At 38.7% G+C, this 14,934-nt stretch overlaps 1 protein-coding gene across 4 annotated transcripts in view; it reads left to right on the top strand.

Moving 5' to 3' along the window:
• Positions 1–14,934, top strand: part of PBX3 (pre-B-cell leukemia homeobox 3) — a 235,395-nt gene that overhangs the window by 191,768 nt on the left and 28,693 nt on the right. For all 4 annotated transcript variants that reach the window (XM_011931376.1, XM_011931377.1, XM_011931375.1 and 1 more), the window contains exons 4-5: positions 4,419–4,609; positions 10,973–11,108. In XM_011931376.1, coding sequence (XP_011786766.1) covers positions 4,419–4,609; positions 10,973–11,108 — 327 coding nt within the window. The remainder of the gene's footprint in view (positions 1–4,418; positions 4,610–10,972; positions 11,109–14,934) is intronic.

Raw genomic sequence — 14,934 nt, 5'->3', positions numbered from 1 at the left:
TTCTCTCACTCTGCCACCCAGGCTGGATGCAGTGGCACAATCTCAGCTCCCTATAGCCTCTGCCTCCTAGGCTCAAGTGATCTTCCTACCTCAGCCTCCCAAGTAGCTGGGACCACAGGCGTGCCACCATGTCCAGCTAATTTTTTATATTTTTGTTAAAGATGGGATTTTGCCATGTTGCCCAGGCCAGGTTATTTTTTATATATTGGGTTAAATGAAATATATTGTTAATTAATTTCACCTAATTCTTTGTATTTTATTTTTTAATATGGCTACTGAGAATTTAAAAATTTAATATGTGGCTCACAATATATTTCTGTTGGACAGTATTACTCTAGAGAGAAATTTTTTGGCCACATTTATTTGGGAAAAAGTTGGATATACTGTTTCTCCTTGAAGATTTATTACAAATATTGGGATAGAAATACTGAAGAGTCTTATCCACAAACATTTTTTAAGATTTTGGTTAACCCAGCATATCCCAAACATACCATATTGTTGGACCATTAGTTAACATTCTATGGAACTAGCTGTAGAACTGTAGAATTTGTTAATCCCAGTTTGGGAATAGTTCTAGTTCAATTATTGTTGTTTTACTCATGAGAATACTGAAGGTTAGAGTTGGCCACATTATATAACTTGGAAATTATATAAACATCTCCTTAGGGAAAGTTCAAGAAAAAGATATATACATATATTTACTGGTACGGTGACCACTTGTTTTTAATTTGGCATAAAATTGTTTAAATTGATAATATAGGCCGGGCATGGTGGCTCATGCCTGTATTCCCAGCACTTTGGGAGGCCGAGGCGGGCGGATCACTTGAGGTCAGGAGTTTGAGACTAGCCTGGCCAACATGGTAAAAGCTTCTCTCTACCAAAAATACAAATATTAGCCGAGGGCGGTGGCTCACACCTGTAATCCCAGCACTTTGGGAGGCCGAGGTGGGCAGATCACGAGGTTAGGAGATTGAGACCATCCTGGCTAAAACAGTGAAGCCCTGTCTCTACTAAAAATACAAAAAATTAGCCGGGCGTGGTGGCGGGCGCCTGTGGTCCCAGCTCCTCAGGAGGCTGAGGCAGGAGAATGGTGTGAACCCAGGAGGCGGAGCTTGCAGTGAGCCAAGATCGCGCCCCTGGGCGACAGAGCAAGGCTCCATCTCAAAAAAAAAAAAAAAAAAATTAGCTGGGCACGGTGGCATATGGCTGTAATCCCAGCTACTCAGAAGACTGAGGCATGTGAATCACTCAAACTCAGAAGGCGGAGGTTGCAGTGAACCAAGATCGTGCCACTGCACTCCAGCCTGGGCAGCAGAATGAAACTCTCTCAAAATAAATAAATAGGCCATGTACTGTTTATTACAGGCTCACGCCTATAATCCCAGTACTTTGGGAGGCTGAGGCAGGTAAATCGCTTGAGGTCAGGAGTTCGAGACTAACCTGACCAACATGGTGAAACCCCATCTCTACTAAAAATACAAAAAAAATTACCCGGGCATGGTGACACACGCCTGTAATCCCAGCTACTTGGGAGGCTGAGGCAGGAGAACAGCTTGAACTTGGGAGGCAGAGATTGCAGTGAGCCAAGATCGTGCCATTGCACTACAGCCTGGGCAACAAGAACTAAACGCCATCTCAAAAAACGATAATAATAAAATAAATTGATAATATAGTGGGGAAGATCTTAAATTTATTTTTTTAAATCTTGGTTTCTGCCTTCAACTTCTGGTTTTAGTCTACAATATTGCTTAATGTTTTACTGTGTCATATCCTAGGATAATGATTGTTAATCTTTTAAAATTATAGACTGAAAATCTGAAAAGGAAACAAAAACTTCACAGATTCATCAGAATTATTAATATTCACACAACTTGTATAGGATTTCAGGAGGTCATTGACCTTCTAAACCTATCCATTGACTGCAGATTAAGAATTCTTCTCTTATGGTTTAGGGATAATGAATTTATGGCTATTAACCAACATAACTCTCTCTCTTGAACTGTAGTATTAAAAAGCCCACCGGCCGGGCGCGGTGGCTCAAGCCTGTAATCCCAGCACTTTGGGAGGCCGAGACGGGCGGATCACGAGGTCAGGAGATCGAGACCATCCTGGCTAACACGGTGAAACCCCGTCTCTACTAAAAAATACAAAAAACTAGCCGGGCGAGGTGGCGGGTGCCTGTAGTCCCAGCTACTCTGGAGGCTGAGGCAGGAGAATGGCATGAACCTGGGAGGCGGAGCTTGCAGTGAGCTGAGATCCGGCCACTGCACTCCAGCCTGGGCGACAGAGCCAGACTCCGTCTCAAAAAAAAAAAAAAAAAAAAGCCCACCAATTTGTAGATGTTTATTAGATATGTATATTGCATAATTCTACACTCTGAAGAATCCTGTATCATACAGTGTCACCACTCGCAAGGAATGTAATATTTCCTACGGCTTAAAACATTTTTGAAAAAACTTTACATAATAAGACTCATTTTACCTTATCTTAGAAATATTTATGGAAAGTTCTACACAGTGTACGGGAAAGGTTAGTTCTCCAATGAACAGTTAGAAAAACTGTCATGTGCTATATGTAAGCAGTGTTCAGGATATCTGTAGGGAAGTGGACATTATCATAACTTCCAATCATGTCTTGCATTGATCAGTGATTGTTCTGTCTGCTCACTCTATCAGGGACACCCATGCAGTAAGATGCAGAATTTCCCATCCTGCGTTTTTAAGAAAAATGCCAGAAGAGACTCTTTTTCTTCAGGAGTATAAACTGATGCTTTATTTACCAGGGCAGTACTGGATTTCAGTGTAGGCCCAGTTATACAGATTTATAAATCAAAGAGAATATAGATGAAGTTGGATGCAGTGGCATACACCTGTAATCCTAGCAGCTCAGTAGGCTGAGGTGGGAGAATCTCTTTAGGCCAAGAGTTTGAGACAAGTCTGAGCAACATAGCAAGACCCTGACTCTAAAAAAAGATTTAAAAATTAGCTGGGGGCCAGGCGCGAGGGCTCACGCCTATAATCCTAGCATTTTGGGAAGCCGAGGCGAGCGGATTGTCAGAGCTCAGGAGTTTGAGATCAGCCTGGGCAACATGGTGAAACCGCATCTCGACTAAAATACAAAAGAAATTAGCTGGGCGTGGTGATGTGCACCTGTAGTCCCAGCTACTTGGGAGGCTGAGGCAGGAGAATTGCTTGAACTTGGGAGGCGGAGGTTGCAGTGAGCCAATATTGCATCACTGCACTCCAGCACTCCAGCCTGGGCAACAGAGTGAGACTCCGTCTCTACAAAAAAAAAAAAATAAATAATTAGCTGGGTATGGTGGCACATGCCTGTCATCACAGCTACTTCGGACGCTGAGATGGGAGGATTGCTTGAGCCCAGGAGCTTGAGGCTGCAATGAACTATGATCATACCACTGCACTCCAGCCTGGGTGACAGACTGAGACTCTGAATTTTAGGGGAAACGTGTGTGTGTGTGTGTGTGTGTGTGTGTGTGTGTGTATGTACTGAAAGAGACAATGTCTGAGGATTGTTAACTAAAAAGTTTGAGACCCAAATCTGATCCTTATTTTCTGTTGGACATCTCTTGAAGAGTTGAGCTGCTTTACAGAGATGGCTTATATCCACTAAAGGCCTGCACTACAGCTAAATTGTAATAGGTCATTGGAATGCTTGGCATGCAAGTCCCTTTATGTGCTAATTCAAGCCTGAATCCTTTTTGCTTCTTTACATATTATCTGTATTCCTACTTGCCATATTCTGAACTTGCAACATACTATTATTCCTAGTGCCTGGAATTCCTCCTGACTTCCATCTTTATCCACCTTTCAAAGATGCTACCTATTCTTTAAAGCTCAATCCATGAAGCCTACAGATGAGAATATTCCTTCCTTTGAACTTGTTAATATCTTCCTGTAGTCTTTGCACTGAATTAGTATTTTATATATTTTTTCTCACCAAAGGCCAGGCCTGCATCTTATTTCTATGTTCCTTACAGCACTGGCAAGAGTTTGAACTTTGTAGTTGTTCAGTAAGCATTTGTTGACTAAATGTAAAACCCCAGAGAAAATAGGTGGTACTTAGTATTAACAATTAACACATTTTTATTTGTATATGGGAATTGGTAGGGAGCATCCTTGAATGGGAAAACATCATTTTGGAACTGGACAGGGGTGGGCGGGAAGAGCAGCTGAATGCTGTCTCCCTTGCACATCTGACCATGCACGGTTTCAGAATTCTTGCTGCTTTAACTACTATTACTACCATTTTACAAGTGTCTTAGTTTTCGTTTTACCCTACACACTGTATAATGCTATTGGTGACTGCAAATGAGGTGTAAATTCAGATGAGTTAATCTCTTTATGTGATGATATAAAATATCAGTTTCCAAAGGAGTGATTTTTTTTTTCCCATTACAGGCATGTAATGAATTTACTACACATGTGATGAACCTTCTCCGAGAACAGAGTAGAACACGTCCCATTTCTCCAAAAGAGATTGAAAGAATGGTGGGCATCATCCATCGAAAATTTAGTTCCATTCAAATGCAGCTCAAACAAAGCACTTGTGAAGCAGTTATGATTTTAAGATCAAGGTTCCTCGATGCCAGGTATGTGAAGCCATAAATCTATTGCATGGCTTTCCCCCGTCTTTCACTCCTTGTATATTCTTTTCTGTAAAACTGACCCGTTGGTCTTAGATTCTTTTGGCCATATGAGCTCTTTTGTGCCATGGACAGGTAATTCAACTCATGGTGCCTGTGCTGTCAGGCTTTCCTGTCTGGGAATGGTAGTGGAGTGTGGGTTAGTTGCCAGTTTAGTGACTCAGGAAATGAATAGGATTGGCGTCTCTGCTGATGGCTTTAGGAATATGTAGCCTTTCCATTCTGATGCTAAAAGGTATTTTTAAGGATAGTTTTCTGCATATAACTATTTTAACAAGGGGTATTTTCTAAGAGTTTCTTAATGTTACACTGCTTGTGCATATTATTGGAAAATACTTGGAGATATTGATACTCCTAAGAAGGAAATGGCATTTCAGTTAATAGCAGTTACCACAAAGCTCCAGAATCTGTATATCCAAATCAAGAAAGAAAGCCTATCATTTTTCCTGTAAGGATGAAAATTTCCCTTTATCCGAAGCTTTCCCCAAGTTTCACAGGAGTTAGGTAATATATTGTATATGGTAATAAATTGTGTGTGGTAACCTACTGAGTGACAGAACAGAAGAATTGTCAACGTCCTAGTGTATGCTGCCTCTGTAGGGATGCCTCTCGGGGCATTGCCAAAGCTTATGATCAATCTGCAGCTTTGGAAAGGAGTTTCTATTTTGTTTTTCTTTCTTCTCCCATGGAATCTGACAGAGGTGATAATTATCATCCAAATCTCACAATATTAAAGGAAATGACTAAGATAGCTTCTCAACTGGAAAACAAAGTGTGTGGAGCATTTTCAGTGTTTTTCATGTTAGCTCTTTCTTTCTGTCTCAGTTCCTGTCCATCCTTTTGTACGTGAAGTAACACGGTACCTACTAGTCTCCCTGTCTCCAGTCCTACTGCCCTCCAGTCCATCCTCCATATCCCTTTTTTGTTTCTGTAACATCACTGTGCTACTCTGATTGCTTTGCTTAAAAACCACGGTAGTTTTCCAATGCTGGATATATGCATACTTCACATATACATTCCTTATCCTGACATTTAAGGCCTGTCCCTGTCTGCATTGCTTCTTTGTTGTTGTGAAGATTTTATTATTCTATTTTCTTTTTTTTTTTTTTTTTTTTTTTTTTTTTTTTTTTTTTTTTTTTTTTTTTTTGAGGCGGAGTCTCGCTCTTTCGCCCAGACTGGAGTGCAGTGGCCAGATCTCAGCTCACTGCAAGCTCCGCCTCCTGGGTTTTACGCCATTCTCCTGCCTCAGCCTCCCCAGTAGCTGGGACTACAGGCGCCCGCCACCTCGCCCGGCTAGTTTTTGTATATTTTTAGTAGAGACGGGGTTTCACCGTGTTAGCCAGGATGGTCTCGATCTCCTGACCTCGTGATCCGCCCGTCTCGGCCTCCCAAAGTGCTGGGATTACAGGCTTGAGCCACCGCGCCCGGCCTATTATTCTATTTTCTATTTAAAAAATGCCAAGCTCACTATGGAAAGTTTGGAAAATATATGGAATAAAAGGATAAAGGATAAAAATTAATCTCATTTTTATTACCTAAAGAAAAAAAATCACTGTAAATGTTTTACAGTATTCTCTCTCTTTTTGTTTGGGGGCTTTTTAAAAGAAATATTTCTGTGATGGGTCAATTTTCATAGTCTGATCTGCTTTTTAAAAATTTACCATGAATACATAAACATTTCCATGTAGTATAAGCTCTAATTATAAATAGCATTTTAACAATTGAAGTTACCAAATGTATATAAAATAAATAATGTCCTTAGCATTCTCTTAGTTTTGAGCATTTAATTTGTCTCCATTAATTATTCTTTTTCTTTTCTTTTCTTTGTTTTTTATTTTTGAGAGGAGGTCTCATTTTCTCACCCAGGCTGGAGTACAGTAAATGATGCTATCATGGCTCACTGCAGCCTCGACTTCCCAGGCTCAAGTGATCTTCCTGCCTCTGCCTCCCGAGTAACTGGGAGGCGTGTGCCACCATGCTCAGATAATTTTTGTATTTTTTGTAGAGATGGTCCCAGGCTGGTCTTGAACTCCTGAGCTCAAGCTCTCCTGCCTCCCAAAGTGCTGGGATTACAGGCAGGAGCCACCATGCCCAACCAACTATTAATTTTCATGTAATTTCTTCCTTTCTTCCTTCCACAAATATTTATTGGTACTGAGGATATATTGGTAAACAAGACAGGTTAACATACTTGCCCCAATTGAGCTTATATTCTACTTGAGGAAACAGGCAGTAAACAAATGAACAAATATGCCATAACACTGTATTTAATAATGTAATGAAATATAATAGGGTGGTAAGTGATATGCAGAAAAATAAAGCAAGTCAAGGGGAGAGAAAATGTAGAGGGTACTATTTTAGATAGATTTTTATTGAAACTAACATTTTAATGAAAATCTTTATGGATTAAACCTTTTTGGTCTTTAGGATTATTTCCTAAGGATCAATTCTTAGAAATGGAATTATTAGATCAGAGTTTGAACATTTTCAGTGTTCTTATTTATATATCACTAAATTGTTCTTTCCTGTGTTTCTTCCAAAAATGAAATGCTTCATGGAATTATGTTTCTACTGCTTAGAATTCCTTCTTTTCCTAAGTCTAACCACTTACTTCCCTGGCTCCCACAACAAACTGTCTCTCTAAGCTGGTTACCAGTAATGAGTCATCATCTGTGAGGGTATCTGGAATGGAGCCCGGAATGGAACCAGTGCTTGTACTTGTTGGATCTAGTGAGATTTTGCTCATCGTTCCAGGTCTGATCTAAATGCTCGCGTTTCTGAAAATCCACCTTAATCACCCCCACTGAACTAGCCCTTCCTTCCCTTGAACACTTATACTATGTTTATACAACTTCCTGTAGACTCCCTTTTCTTGTAGTTTTTCATGAACATGTCTTCTCTCCCTTAGTAAGCCACAGTGTCATTGAAAGCAACAGCCAAGACTTACACATTTGCATTCCCCACAATTCTAGCAAATGACTTACATGTTAGACGCTACCAAAAATAATTTATTGACTGGCCAGATGAATGAATAATTCCACTTAATACTTTGTAACATCTCAAATCAGGGTTAGAGAGGTAGCATCAGAAGACAAAAAACATTTTGAAATTATTTGTCAAATTTGAACATTTTAATAAAAAGCCTGATGTAACAAAGATAGTAAAACATATGTCTGATAGAAAGGAGTATTTTCTAACATAATTGCTCTCCTTATTTCTGCTGATGCTTTCCCATTCTTGTCAACATGCATGCTTATTTTTTAAATAACTGCATTCATAATGTATACACCTAAATAATTTATTTTTCTTCCATGAAGAGAAAGTATATTAACAGCCTAGAGTGAGCAGAGCCAGAATGAGAGAGTGGCAGAGCTTGGAGCAGAGTCTCTTCTCCCGCAGAGATTGCTGTTAGTAATGTTGTGATGCTGATGGGACACAGGCCTGGACTGATGTGCCACTGCACACTGGCCTGAGGCGTAGCCATTTAGAGTGTGGTGAACCCTGGGGAAGTGAAACTGAGGGGAAATGCTTAATGGGCATTTTCTACAGGATGTTTTCTAAAAAATAAATAACGTGTAAGACCAAGTTCTTTCCTGTGCCTTTGAGTGAATGCAAATACTGAGCTTTGGTTCCATCTATTCTTGTAGTGCCTCCCAGCAAGCCCTCTGCGCTGAGAAGGCAAGGGGCTCTGCTCTAGGCAAACATGCTCAGTCAGATATATGATTCCCTTGCTCACTCTGACTTCCCATGCTCATGTTTTCTTCATAATTGGACAAGACGAAGCATGCACCAATGCAAAACATTTAAGAATAAATTTGTGTGGGTCTGTCTCCTCTTCCAGTAGAAGTGCTGTAGTTTGGACACAGCCAGAATGTCCAGTGAGCTATTCTGTTTGTTCTCTGAGGTGTTTTGATGTTTGTTAAAAACCACCCCTGGGCAAAAGTGATGTGAGCCAAACTTCTCTTTGCTTTCCTAGACATATTTCTTTTTGATCCTCCTTTCACACGTCCCTATTTCCCAAAGAGATGCACTTGTGTCATCTATTCCCATCTACCCTGGGCCTTGCTCCTGGGCTCCATGTTTTATACTAGGAGTCACAGACTCACATGCTTACATATAGTGGAATTGAGTAGAGTGGCTGGATCAGGGATACAGGGAGGGACAAGGAGGGTTAGAGCAGGCAGGTGCATATCTAAGGGGGCACTATTACTCAGCTTTAGCCTAGAGCTGCCTTCTAAGAATGTGGGCCCAGTATGGCTGGTATCCCAATTTTTCATAAGAAGTCAGAAACGGCCGGGCGCGGCGGCTCAAGCCTGTAATCCCAGCACTTTGGGAGGCCGAGACGGGCGGATCACGAGGTCAGGAGATTGAGACCATCCTGGCTAACACGGTGAAACCCCGTCTCTACTAAAAATACAAAAAAAAATTAGCCGGGCGAGGTGGCGGGCGCCTGTAGTCCCAGCTACTCAGGAGGCTGAGGTGGGAGAATGGCGAGAACCCGGGAGGCGGAGCTTTCAGTGAGCTGAGATCCGGCCACTGCACTCCAGCCTGGGCGACAGAGCAAGACTCCGTCTCAAAAAAAAAAAAAAAAAAAAAAAAAGAAGTCAGAAACCTAGATTTTTATGAGCAAGTAATTACTGTGTGGTCTCAACAAATAATGTCTATGGGTCAGATAATGCCCGTAAATTTGGCATTTTCAGTATCTAGTCTAGACCTTACCCATGCACCTACTCATCAGAGTGTACCTCTTCAACGTGCTCTCACCTTGGGACCTTGTCTTTCTTTTCAAGCAACACATGACTCCTGCAAAAATGCTAACTGTCCTTCTTTTTGGTATATTTGTCCTCGTTCCCTTCCTTCCCTGTCTTCCCTTACCACCTTCCCATCCAGTTCATCATCAAATCCTGTTGACTGTAATCCCCAAATAGATCTTGAATCTCATCTTCATCTCCCAGAAAACAATAGTTTAACCCTCCTAAAAATTATTGAAATTAAGAAATTTCAGGACTAAAACCTGAGTTGTTTTGATCAGACCTAGATTTCTTGCTCCCTTGACTCTCCCTTAATGTTGAAATGTAGATCACATACTTAACCTGCCATATGAGTGACATCATTTTGACTAGAAGAATCTCATAGAGTGCATACCTTTACAACAGCCTACTGACTTGGTCTTTTCCGACTGTGGGATATCACAGTTAAGAAGAATTAAGATTATTTGGAAGAGAATATTAAGAAAATTATCTGGGGAAGGTATTTTCTAGTTACTGGGGTACTTAATTGAAAGTGAATTCTGACAAATGATAATTTTCAGGCTGGAATTCTTTAAAATCTTAATAACAAAACCCAAATATAAATGACATTTTTGCTACTTGAAATATGTTGTTAATAAATGCTTGATCTTTTGAAAGTCTGTTGCCCCCTTCCCAACAAAAACAAAAGAAAAATTTTTGTTCTCTCCTCTTTGCCTAGTGAAGAAAATCATACGCCAGTCCAGGCAGTTGCTTAAGCAGAAAAACCTAGAAATCCTTCCTGATGTATTTTTTTTTCCCCCTAAACTTCCTTCTCTATCTCCTTCACTCACTCCTCCCGTTCAATACATCATCAGGTCCTATTGCTTTTACCTTTCAAGTAGATCTTGAATCTTATTTTCATTGCTCTCACCTTCTGCCAAGTTACTATCATCTTCATTTTGACCAGTGCAGTCATCTCCTAAAATGGGCTTTGCAGTTCTTTTCATGCCCTCCTCCAACTATTCTCAGCAATCAGAATGATCTTTTAAAAACATGAAACTTAAAACCTTTAATAGTTTCCTATTGCACTCAGCATAAAATCCAAAAATTCTTATAGAGTCCACTGAGCTTCTATAATCTGCCCCCTGCCCATCCTTCCAGACTCATCTCACACATTCCCTTTTACAGTGCTCCAACCTGCTCTAACCCTTTAGACAAGATATTTCTGTTTCAGGACTCTTCATCTGCCCAGTCCTCTTCCCTGTAATTCTCTGATAGACCTTGTTTGTTCTCACTGGATCTTCATTGAATACCTAAAATATTAGGTCCTCGAAGAATGAAGCACAATTAATTGTGTTTCATAGTCTGGTATTTTTCTCAGTGATCCTACATCTTAAAATGAGTTGGATAATGCTTTGGAGGATGTCTAGAGCATAACTTACAATATTATAGAAATAAATTAGAACTTAAGGATGTTTAAAAAGAGAAATCTACTTTTTTGGTATCATCCTAATTAACCTATCCCTCTTAGGTTAATATTGATTGTAACTGCAATTCTTTTTGTTCACTCTTATCATAGACGGAAAAGGCGTAACTTCAGTAAACAGGCCACAGAAATCTTGAATGAATATTTTTACTCACACCTCAGCAACCCCTACCCCAGTGAAGAAGCCAAAGAGGAGCTGGCCAAGAAATGCAGCATCACAGTGTCACAGGTGAGAAAGGACCCATGGGTCTGTCTTGTTCCCTGTGGATACAGGAACCCCATTCCTCTCTCAGGGCATTATAATCAAATTTCATATCCAAATGTTCTATTGTCAAAAAAGATACAAAGAAAATGTAGATATTTCTACAGCTTTAGGCAAGATTTTAAACCTTTGATAATTTTTAAAAACCCTAAGTGGCAAGGAATCAAGACCACCACCACCCCCATTCCCCAGTGTAAATCTTCTCTAGAGAGAACATAAACATGCCATGGGGAGAGACGCAGTTTACACTTAAGTGACTCTCCGGTAAATAGCATGTATTCCTGATTTTGCTGATTTAGATGACTGACCTAAGCTTCTACCAGCAAGAAACAATTTATTTTGTTGCCGAAAGGAAATTTAATATAACTCTTTGGTGAAAGCTTTGAGGAATTCACCAGGCCCTTTCTTAGTAACATACTACAATATTTGAGTCCCAAGGATTTCTTTGCTTCCTTGTTATCCATTAAACACAAGAATTAAATTCATGCTTTCAGGGTTTTTGGTTTTGGGGTTTTAAAAAAAAGTTTATTTGTAATAATTTCTGACCCTGAAGTTAGTTGTCATATTGTAACAAAAATACATTTAGTTTTAGTCAAATAGACTGGTATTTGGACTGAGGATTAGAAACAAATAAATTAGCAAACACCTGTACCTCTTTAGAACATAAATATATCCTATTAGCATTACCTCTAAAATACAAATTTATTTAAATATTCATATTATTGTTAATAGATGACATTTGACGAGCATTTCTTTATAGCATGCAAAAGCAGCAGTTTACCAACCAGTTTTTGTAGTGAAACTTAAGGAAAAGCTGACCCTTGTCAAAAATTTCAGTGTTCACTCGGGGTCACATGAAACCATTTTTATAAGTAGTTTCTAAATAAATACTCGTGCTGTAGATAAAGTTCAAGATACTAAAGATCCCCTTCAAGTTCCAATGAGGGTCTCATGTCAGTGTATGAAGTCATTGTTATTTAAGGGAATAGGGCCTGGGTGTAAGATGATTTCCAGCTCCTCTTTTGGCATTATTTTCTGTAGAAACTCAAGAGCAAGCTTTGATTCATAACTAAGGTTTCATTCAAGGTTTATTGTCATTTCTCTTATGAAATGGTATATCTTGATTTCTTTGTACGCAGTTAGAAATGGAATATAACTGATTTGGATTACCAGCTTACATAGACATATATTATATAAAACATTACTAACTGGGTTACTTACTTCCATATGAAATATGGAGGAATAGTATGATATGCCAGGTTAGCTGGAGAAGACAAAATTAAAAGAAGAATTGTTTCAAGTAGGGTTTTATGGTGAGTGCCTTTTCCCTGAACATTAATGAAAGGATTAGGTTCATGCCAAACACCAGATGATGATGCCACGTCTGGTTTTCCTGTTCTCACAACCACTCTCTGACTTAGAATTTGAATGTTTGTGGATGAATTTAAGGTATTTTCTTGCTTCCGTTCTTTTTTTAAAAACACTTCTATAATATATGCACCATTAGAGAATAACACAGATTAATATCATCTATTTCAAAAACAATGAAATCTGGAGTTTTCGTTAGCTGTAGTACTTCACACTTTGTGTGTAGTATAGAGTGTGCTCAGTACACACTTGTGGAATAAGTGATAAAAAGATTTCCTTCTGGCTATTCTGAACTAGGGAGTTTTAACTTCTAAAATAGGCTAGGAACCCACTTACTAGTGTGTGTTTTTTAAAATATTTAATTACTAAATTTATTTCACTTGTTTTCTATGGAAAAATAGCTTTATTATGTCTTGATTTTTTTTTTTTTTTTTTTTTTTTTTAGCAATTGCTGAGAAAAAGGTACAGAGGTAGAAATAATATAGATATAGCTCTATTACTTTGTCTAAAAAGCACACTTTCTGACCTTATTTCTTCCAGGTCAGCCTTTCAAACACAGAATTTCAGAAATAAGTTATGCTTATAAATTTGATGCTTATGAATTAATGGCGTTTTGTTTAAGTTTTTAAACAGTGAAAGCAAAGAATTTCTGTTCCAGGCCTGACAGGTCAACTGCTTTTGCTTTTGCTTTTTTTAAGACAGGGTCTCCCTCTGTCGCACAGGCTGCAGTGCAGGGGTATGTTTGAACTGTAACTTTGAACTCCTGGGCTCAAGCAATCCTCCTGCCTCAGCCTCCTGATTGCTAGGATACAGGCATGCCACCACACCCAGCTAATTTTTTAATTTTTTGTACAGACAGGGTTTCACCCTGTTGTCCAAGCTGGTCTTGAACTCCTGGCCTCAAGTGATCCTCCAGCCTCAGCCTCCCAAAGTGCTGGGATTACAGGCATGAACCACTGCACCTGGCTAACTACTTTCAAAAGAGAAAAAATATTGTTTAAAATGTAAATCATACTGAAATACAATTAAATTTAGAATCCAGAAATTGTTCATAGAGAAAACTAACTTCAAAAATATTGAAACCCCCTGAAAACAGGCAACTGGAATAATACTATTTTTACTAGATGTAGAATATATGAAACTGTGATTTATTATTTACTGCAACTGCTTATAATAATAGGGAAACTTCAGAAGAAATGTAAGGCAATATCTTTAGTGCTGTGAGGGCAGGCTAGAATTTCTTAAACAGGACATAAAATGTGTAAGGAACAAAAGAAAAGATTGATAGATTCAGTGGTAGAACTTTTGTTTATCAATGTACTTAATAAAGACTGAAAACATCAACATGATACAACCATTGAGTAAAGATTGGATCAGATATAATTATCAATAGATATTATATCTAGAGGAAAATTTAGATGAAAAACATGGTCTTAAAGTATCTCTCCATAGACCATTTAAAGTTGCAAGATATTTTTAAAAAGTAATAATAGAGTGGAGAAATGGAACAAAAACTTGACCAAGTGATCAGAATCAACATCACCAAGGAGGAGCAGACGGACGTTAGGTATAGTATTTCATCCAAGAACGTAACCTGAATCTAATCACAAGACAACACCAGACAAATCCCAAATGAGGAATGTTCTATTGAGAACAGAAGCGGGGAGGGAGCATTATTCTTTAAAAACATCCAAGAAAGGCCATGGAAATGTTCTAGATTAAAAGAAGCTAAAGAGATATGACAAGTAATTGCAATACTTTACCCTAGATTGGATTCTGTACTGTAGGGAAAACGATACCATAAAGGATATTGCTGGGTTAAATTTCCTGAAGTAAATTGAAATTGATAATTGTACTGTGGTTATGTGAGAGAATCTCTCTAGACTTAGCAAATACACACTGACTGACTTAGGGGTAAAGGACCATGAGGTATATAACTTAGCCTCAAATGTTCAGAAAAAAAAAGTGTGTGTTTGCATGTATATGTGTGTATGTGTGTATATGAACAGACATACACACACAGAGAGAGCATGAGTGCCCACAAAGATAAAACAAATGGGGGAAATGTTAATAATAGGGGAAGGGCATATACAGATATTTCTTTATGTCATTTTTATTGTTGCAGCTTTTTTGCACGTTTGAAATTATTTTCAAATAAAATATTTTCTAAACTGTGGGGACAGTCCACAGACTGCAAGAAGATACTTACAAGTGTATAAGCAACAGAGGATTAAAACATAAAATACAAGGAGTGCCTATAAATTAATAAGAAAAGGCAAAAAACCTATTTCAAAAATAGGCAAGAGAGTCAAAGAAGGATTTCATGGAAGCAAAAATACAAATGGTCAATTGTATGAAAAGATCCTCGTTCTTATTAGCTATCAGGAAAATGTGATTTAAAAATTGCAGTGAAATAACTTACATT

The sequence above is a fragment of the Colobus angolensis genome, unplaced genomic scaffold, assembly GCF_000951035.1.
Source record: "Colobus angolensis palliatus isolate OR3802 unplaced genomic scaffold, Cang.pa_1.0 Scaffold9, whole genome shotgun sequence".
NCBI classification, from domain to species: Eukaryota; Metazoa; Chordata; class Mammalia; order Primates; family Cercopithecidae; genus Colobus; species Colobus angolensis.
The sequence above is the reverse complement of the archived record's forward strand: the minus strand, read 5'-3'. Positions and strand labels throughout refer to the sequence as shown.